Source organism: Scomber japonicus, chromosome 1 (assembly GCF_027409825.1).
Source record: "Scomber japonicus isolate fScoJap1 chromosome 1, fScoJap1.pri, whole genome shotgun sequence".
NCBI classification, from domain to species: Eukaryota; Metazoa; Chordata; class Actinopteri; order Scombriformes; family Scombridae; genus Scomber; species Scomber japonicus.
In genome coordinates this window covers 22,580,355-22,589,095 of record NC_070578.1, presented here as the reverse complement: position 1 = coordinate 22,589,095, position 8,741 = coordinate 22,580,355, and the positions used below count along the sequence as shown (strand labels likewise).

At 39.3% G+C, this 8,741-nt stretch overlaps 1 protein-coding gene across 1 annotated transcript; it reads left to right on the top strand.

Annotated features, from left to right (window-relative positions):
- Positions 1 to 1,187: 1,187 nt before the first annotated feature.
- Positions 1,188 to 8,187, top strand: eif4g2a (eukaryotic translation initiation factor 4, gamma 2a). The gene is made up of 19 exons (XM_053317304.1): positions 1,188 to 1,276; positions 2,261 to 2,386; positions 2,565 to 2,667; positions 2,754 to 2,885; positions 2,995 to 3,061; positions 3,153 to 3,304; positions 3,408 to 3,518; positions 3,606 to 3,788; positions 3,915 to 4,053; positions 4,181 to 4,344; positions 4,449 to 4,556; positions 4,969 to 5,079; positions 5,165 to 5,269; positions 5,357 to 5,572; positions 5,740 to 5,998; positions 6,137 to 6,341; positions 6,460 to 6,668; positions 6,772 to 6,893; positions 7,032 to 8,187. Exons 6-19 carry the CDS (start codon positions 3,221 to 3,223, stop codon positions 7,095 to 7,097), a joined length of 2,082 nt encoding a protein of 693 aa, XP_053173279.1. The 5' UTR covers positions 1,188 to 1,276; positions 2,261 to 2,386; positions 2,565 to 2,667; positions 2,754 to 2,885; positions 2,995 to 3,061; positions 3,153 to 3,220; the 3' UTR covers positions 7,098 to 8,187.
- Positions 8,188 to 8,741: the final 554 nt, after the last annotated feature.

Genomic DNA, 8,741 nt, shown 5'->3' with positions numbered 1-8,741 from the left:
TTTCGTTGGATTATTTAAATAAGTATACATTGAACATGGGATGTTTTAGCCATTTTTACAAATCTTTAAAATTAGGACATACGGATGAAAAACGACTACTCACCACTAAAGTGGTGTTTATTATTTCACATCTTATTTAATTTTTTAAAGATCTGAGATTTGATCATAGTAAAATCGGCCTGTCGTTACATTTGGTCCATGTTAGCCAGCTTTTGTGTTAAATGTATTTCGTGGACCGCTGCCCTCCCTGATTGAGCTTAGCTTGATACTTGCAGGTTATACTAATTAATGTCAGATTTAGTAACTCCGGATAACGTTTGGGTTGTGGTTAAGAGTGGCAGAAAACGCCAATTTGGGTTAACGATTCGGGAAGCACGACCGGATTGAGATAATGACGTTACACTGGTATCATGGTGTGCTCAGTTAGCACCACCTAGCAATACAGACACGTGCAGGCGCTCATGCGCTGAAAGGACAGCTTCACATTTTATGAAGTCCGCCTTAACACAACAGTCAGGCGTCTATGTGAACACCGAGAGAGGTTTTTTTCCTCTGTAATCATTCCTCCTGTTCAAACTGGCTATTAGGTTCCCTCAAAATGTGACTTCAATGTAAGTGACGTGGGCCAGTATCTTGTGTCCTCGGTCATTTTGTGCAGAAAGTGTATCTGAAGCTTATATCAGTCTGAGTTAGTTATATGAGGTAGATATCTGCTACATTCACTCTTTTTTAGCATCAAATTCCCTCTTTGTTTCCCTGTTGAGCTGCAGTGGGACGTATAGTAACAAAAGATGGACTTTGGCACTTGATCTGACTAATTCGGATGAAACTTCATATTAGTTTCAGATGAACAAGAGGGCTGTGGATTTTTTTGCCTCCATCACTTACATTGCATGTACTTTCATAAATGATCTTCTAATAAAAAAAGAGGAATGATTACAGCAAGAGAAACCTGTGTCAGTGTTCATTCTGAACCCCTGACATACTTGCAAAATGAAATCTGTCATTTAACAGTGTTGTAGAATCTACTATAAAATAAGCACTACTTTTGTGCATATTGTTACCTTTTTTAATTTTGATGTTTCCAAATAAATCTGTGTGTTTGCATTTCAGTCATTAGCAGTCAGCTAATTTGTTACTGATGAATATAAATGTGTCTCTACTTCCAGGTCGTTTTTTCCCGCCTCATTTCCAGAACATTATTCTTTTCAAGTATTCTTTGTCAAGCCGCCAAAGTGGAGAGTGTCGTTGCACCAGGGGGTCCTTCTCGTTTCAGGTATGAAACATTTGCTTGTTACACTTGACCTACTTACACTCTGCCAAATGGCTCACACTCAGGAATTAGCTTTCACATTTCCTCACATTAAATTACAACATTTCCTTTCTTTTTTATCACAGTGTGGGGGGAGGAGGTGGGGGTGCACCTCAGCACTATCCCAAGACTGTCGGCAACAGGTGATTTTTTTTTCTTTTATTTATTTTTTCTTAATTTTCCTTTCACTTTGAAACATATAGTCACATATATTCCTTTAGACATTCATTACATCTCTGCACTGGCCTTAAGCCACACTCTCTCTATAGTCCTTTTTGTATCAACACATGCAGGGAAAAGAGGCGTCTATGATTAAAGGCCTCTTCAGCCTCTGAACAGTATTGTGATACAAGTTTAGGATGGTGGTTTCCAGGTCGTAGAGTTTGAGCTTCTTGATTTATCACTTTGGCTGTGGCTAGGTTGATTAAGTGTTGCCATTGTCCATTTGATACAAAAGCTGGCAGCATTTAAGAAAATTGGATATTTTCATCCCACTTGCTTTTCTCGAATGACTTAAACATACCAAAACATGTCATGTGTTAGCAGTTGTCTATCTTTGAGTATAAGGAGCAACATATTTGCAGTTACTACCTCACAGTCACCTGTCAGCATACCTTACTGGTCAAACATATATGCAGCATGTAATCTGCTAATAATCCATTATAACCAAAGAGCTGATTACCATGGAGTCTAAAACAGGTCATCTTAAAACTATGATTACCTCGAGTGGTGTCACATACTGGAAATATCCAAAATAATGCTTGAAAAAAAACAAGCAATTTAAAATTGGTTTTTAAATCAAATCTTATTTTAATGACATTTCTGTTAAGTGTAACAGGACCTTGCTAACTCAACTAGGATCAGGGATTTGCCACCTGTGATTTAAGATCTTGTTTTCCTTGTAAATACTTGTGTTATAACATTGGCTGTGTTTTTTGTCAATTGCAGCGAGTTCCTGGGGAAAACCCCAGGTTCTAGCGTTCAGAGATGGGTACCTTCTCGAAGCACTAGACGAGATGCCAACTCCTCCATTGACAAAGGGCAAAATGACGCAACCTTCAGGAAAGTGAGAGGGTAAGTGTCCATTTGAATCCATATTTACTTCAGACACTTATCCACAACTTGTTGCACAATATTTGTCAGATTAAAAGATAGGACCTGAATATCCATAATTAATCTGTGGTAGATTAACATTGATGTTGGTGTATTGTCTTTGAAAAACTAGATGTATTAACCTCTTGTCCTTCCTCAGCATACTGAATAAGCTGACTCCTGAAAAGTTTGACAAACTATGCCTGGAGCTCCTCAATGTGGGTGTAGAATCGAAACTTGTCTTAAAAGGAACCATCTTATTGGTAAGAATTGATAAATAAATTCTACTCATGAATTATTCATGTAATACGTTGTAGCAGGCACTGAATTTGTTTTTCTTTCTGTTTAGATTGTTGACAAAGCCCTTGAAGAGTCCAAGTACAGTCAGTTGTACGCTCAACTATGTCTACGCTTGTCAGAGGACGCACCAAATTTTGAAGAACCAGGAACAGAAAATCCAGCAACACAAAAGCAAAACACAGTTAGTTATTTTTAAAATGGGATTTGTGCTGGAATAAGTTATTTACTACTTTGTTGACGGTCTGGTATTTTCTGTCCTCCTGTTTGAATTAATTCTCCTGTTTTTACAGACCTTCAGACGCCTTCTGATTTCTAAGCTTCAAGATGAGTTTGAGAACCGCGCCAAAAATGTTGAAAGTAAGTGCAAGTGGTTGGTTTCATAATACATTTAATTTGCCGTCATTTATTGCATGAATCATTCCTCATTTTCAATGCTGTTTTTTTATAGTCTTTGACAAAAATGACAACCCACTCACCTCTGAGGAGGAGGAGCAGCGTGCTGTTGCAAAGATCAAGATGTTGGGCAACATTAAATTCATTGGGGAACTTGGCAAACTCCACCTTATCCATGAATCTATCCTCCATAAGTGCATCAAAACAGTAAGTTTTGTAAATCAGCAATCAGTTAACCTGTCAGTGTGGAAGCACCCTGACAGTCACATTTCCCCAAATAGATTGTACTACATGTTTATTTATTTTTCAGCTTTTGGAGAAGAAGAAGAGAGTCCAACTCAAGGATATGGGTGAAGATCTGGAATGCCTCTGTCAGATAATGAAAACAGTGGGACCTAAACTTGACCATGAAAAGGCTAGGGTAAGTGGGAGGGGGGAAATACCAGAATTATGGTATTGTTTTAAAATCCTATTTGTTTCCTTAAATAACACATTTTTCCTCTTCCAGTCTTTGATGGATCAGTACTTCAGCCGCATGCGGTCCTTAACGAACAACAAGGAACTGCCAGCAAGGATTCGTTTCTTGCTTCAGAACACAGTGGAGCTGAGAGAGAACAACTGGATCCCTCGCAAAGCTTATATTGACAACGGACCAAAGACGATCAACCAAATTCGTCAGGATGCTGTTAAGGTTAGTATCTTTTAAAAACTAAAGATCAAAGTACTTACTGAACTGCTCAACTTTATTATACTGGTTTACCTGCTTTTGAATACCTCTATCCCTGTATTCTGACTCTGTTTTAACTGTGCTCTGCAGGATTTAGGTGTTTTTATTCCACAAAACGATGGAATGAGGACTGACTTGTTCATGGAAAACTCCTTTCTGCCAGCAAGGATGATCAAGTTTGACAAGGAAACTCTTGGTGGGCTGGCTGATATGTTTGGACAAATGCCTGGTATGTGACTTAAAAAAAAAATGTTTTACTCCCATGGATATGTGCTTAAACATCATGCCCTTGCCGTATTTGTAGGGATTGACCTTCTCTTTCAATTCTCTAATGTTGCTTGTCTTGTTCTGAACAGGGAGTGGTATTGGAACAGGTCCAGGAGTTATTCAGGACCACTATTCCCCTACCATGGGACGTCACCGCACAAACCCACTCTACAATGGCCATATTGGAAATGGCAACGGTTCACATCAACCTCAGTTTGAAGTGGCAAACAAGCCTTTCATAAAACCAAATCAGGTACATGCCATATTGTTCTAGGTTGGGATATTTCTTTGCATGGTGAATGTAGGCATTTCCATTGTGTCATCACTAACATTCATTTTGTGAAATCTTGTTCAAAGGGGCAGAATTCACCAGTTTTCAACCACAAACAGAATATCACAGTGCAGATGCAGTCTAAGGACATGGCTCCACGCTTCAGCAAGAAAGGGAAGCTCAATGCTGATGAGGTACAACCACTTACACAGATGAGCAAATACCATGTTTGTTTTATGTGGGGAGTAGCTCAGTCTCTAAAGGAATGCTTTTTTGGGAAATATTTGTTTTCCTCATATCTTGCTTGTATGTGCTGGACCAGCTGTTAGCCCCTATTCTCAGTCTTTGTTAAGCTAGTCTAAAGGTGTCCTGATTATATCTTCATATTCAAACTGATGTGAGTTGTATCAATTTCCACTACTTTGGCAAGAAAGCAAACAAGTGCATTTCCCAAAATGTCATGCTTTTACTTGAAATGTTAGTTTTTTTCCCTTCAGTTTTAATAAAAATGTTCTCTTTTTACTCTTTTTTTAAAAATCTAGAACAGTGTAGTAGTAATTTAACTACTTTGGTAACAGTGTCAACTTTCTGTTTTCTCCCTTTTAGATCAGTCTGAGGCCAGCACAGTCTTTCATCTTGAATAAAAAACAAGTGCCGAAGCTGCAGCCACAGATGACCATGATTCCTTCAAGTGCCCAAGGTTCCTTACTGGGACAGGTACGATTCTTACATTGAAATGAAACACAAGGACTTAATATTTTGGTTCCAGGGAACATGCACTCATTTGGATATTTGTGTTTAGTCTCCACAGCTTGGCCTGAAAACCAACCCTCCACCAATCCAGGAAAAACCTGCCAAGTCCACTAAAAAAGCACCTCCTACAAAGGAAGAGTTACACAAGATGACAGTAAGTTCCTCAGACTTTTCACCTTTGCAAGATGTAATGTACATTGTCCAACTTAATACTAAATATTTGACAAATTTTGTATTTTAGGAAACGTTGGCAGCAGACTACCTGAACAGCAAGAACATCGATGAGGCAGTGACTACTATGAGGGAGATGAGGCCACCAAAACACTTCTTGTCTGAGATGATGAGCAAGATCGTGGTCTATTCTCTTGATCGCTCCGATGAGGATAAGGAACATACAAGCACCCTGATCCATGCACTCTGCACTGAGGGCCTTGTCACTGGTGAAAACCTACTGCAGGTCAGTAGTTAAACCGTGTACTGGTTTAAAGTCAACATGCAGAAAGAGAATATGCAGTGTTGTATGGTGTTAGTGACTTGTACTTGGCAAAAGCACATTAAAGAGGGTCTGTATTCCTGTTCTGAAGGTCTGCCACATTCTTATCTCAAGTTCTCTTTGTCTAACAGGCTTTTCTGAGTGTTCTGGACCAGTGTCCCAAGATAGAAGAAGAAGTCCCACTGGTGAAGTCTTACCTGGCACAGTTTGCAGCGCGGGCTATCATCGCTGACCTGGTCAGTGTTGCAGATTTGGCCCATCATCTGGAGAACGGCGCCCATTTCCCACTGTTCCTGCTCTGCCTGCAGCAGATGGTCAAACTGAAGGATCGTGAGTGGCTGTCTGACCTGTTTCAGCTGAGCAAGGTCAACATGCAGAAGATGCTACCTGGTATGTCTGAACCCACTCTGTCCACATAATTATACACACTGTTGTTAGATGTGTACAAAGCTCTTAATTGATTTAGTTTTCAAAGTGTCTGTTTCCTTTGCTTACCATTGACCAGGTCTCTTTTCTTTCCTCCTGTAGAAATTGACCAAAACAAGGACAGGATGCTGGAGATCCTTGAGGGCAAAGGTCTCAGCTTTTTGTTCCCGCTGATGAAACTGGAGAAAGAACTTCTGAAGCAGATCAAAGTAGATCCATCCCCACAGTCCATCTACAAGTGGATCAAGGACAACATCTCTCCCAAACTCCACACAGACAAAGGTTTCATCAACATCCTCATGACCAGGTACAGCAGTGGAACAGTGTTAAACACATTTATCTGTCATTGACTTGTTGGTTACTCTTTTCCCAAACCAAATGTTATATTTAACAGGATTATGATTTCCTTTGTTCTTTTCTGCCAGCTTTTTGCAGTACATTGCTTATGAGATCAACCCTACTGATGATGACGAGCAGCTTGCAGCACCCAGCAAAGATCAGCTGGACGAGGAGAAGCAGCAGCTGCTTTCTTTCAAACCAGTAATGCAGAAATTTCTACATGATCACATTGACCTGCAAGTCAGCGCCCTGTATGCCCTGCAGGTCCACTGCGATTCAGAACAGTTCCCCAAAGGTACGCCCACACAAGTTGTAGGTCAGACTAGCATCAAAGTTTATTAGCCTGAAAAAGTTGGTGAACTCTGGTACAGAAGTTTAACATTGCTCTCCTCTTCCAGGCATGTTGTTGCGCTACTTTGTCCACTTTTACGACATGGAAATAATTGAAGAAGAAGCCTTCCTTTCATGGAAAGAAGATGTCAACCAAGAGTATCCGGGAAAAGGAAAAGCATTATTTCAGGTATGCCTGCATAAATGGTTGTGATCATTTTTATTGTGCAGCTCTGCACCTGATATGAACATTTGAAGCCCATCTATGTATTTTTGGTTGATCAGTTGACAATAAATGGCCTATCCTAATGGTGTTTTTGCTGCGTAGGTGAACCAGTGGCTGACCTGGCTGGAGACTGCAGAGGAGGAGGAGTCAGAGGAGGAAGATTACTGAGGAAACAGGCCAAAGCCATGTGTTGTCAGGATGCAATGAATGATATTTTTTACTTTGTAATTTTTGTCTCTGTGCTCTTTCTTGTTTGAGCCCAACTCCCTCCCCCTCTCTTGTTGACATAAATGTTTCCCCGACCGCTGTTACAATTCATTCCACTATGAAATCTTTTACCATATTTAGCCAGCATCACCATCTTATTTTATTTATGCTTTTCTTCCTACTCTTTGATTGAATCTGATGTCCTACTGCAGATGTTTTATACATTTCAATCTACTTGGGTTAATGTTGTCAATGACAGCAGGTAGTATTTTTGCTGGAAACTACACCAGCACCACACCTGACCCATTTTATCACCTTTTTACATCTGGTAGGAGTCACCAAGTGCTGCCATAACTATTACCTTTAAAAACTGTTTACAAAAGAGAAAAGGCTCTAACATATTGCAAAGAGGCTTTCCTCATTGTTTTATCTGAATTTGTTAATCAGTTTTTAGATGCACTTTGCTCAACATCATGAGTCGTTGCAATAGTAAGATACACTTTTTGATTTGTTAAAACAATCCTAAGTTGCAGTTGTTGGCTGCTATAATTATAATGGTTTCTTGTGCTTAAAAGCAGACCATTCTGTCTGAAAATTCGTCTGGATTTGACGATATCGGTAACAGTAATGGCCTGTCTTATTTGCACAGTGTGATTTCAGTTTCCCACATTTAGTTGAATGAATCAAGAGCGTTTTTTGTGTATGAAACTTTTGTGCTGTGGAATGAATCTGTGTGGCCTTTTTTTAATTTATCAGTTCATATGGATATACCTCTAATGTATCTCAGACTATACTTGAATGTCTCGGTTTTAACACATTGAGACAGCCAAAGCTTAGTTTCCTGTGCTACAGTTCACCATGTGTGGAAATCGGTCGTATTTCAGCCATATTTGTCAAGTTTTTAAATTGTCTTTTTATCTTCGTGAAATTACAGAGAATGTACTGTATGTGTACACCTACGCGTTCTTTTGGAGTGTCACTGTAATGTAAGTGCAAGAAGTTGAGTGTACAGCTACAGATCAACCTTGAATAAAGTTAAAACAACAGTTCATTTTGTGGTCTCCAGTAAATATTATTTTTCCTTTTTTTTTTTTTTTGTAGGTTTTGCTATTTTGAAAATGTTAATTCATGACAAATGACAGTCAGGAATTACATGTGCCATTTGCCAAGTTCTCCAAAACTTGACCAAACTGGCTCAGTCTCTGGAAATTGGAGTGCTTAATTTGCTCTTCAGTGGTAAAAGCTGCACATTTCAGAAGGTGGCCAGCATGAAATAATCTCACTGACTACACAGTAGGTAATTGTGCTTAGGTTGTCTTGAGTAAAGGCAACAGACTGCTTGGTTACTATCAGGTATAGAAAATTAAAACTATGGGACATTTTGAACAAAAATCACTGCCAACCAGCATGTACAGAGGTTGATGCTACATGTGCACTGCAGCATGTCAGCTGTATTCAAAAGTATGTTGGTAACTATTTGATATATATAGAAAGATTGAATGTTTAGTTGTATACTGAAGTTAAGGTTATTAAATTACAGGGATCCTGGGAACCCTGTCTCATTACAGTTCTCTTCAGGGTTTGAACACTAATTATGTAGATATA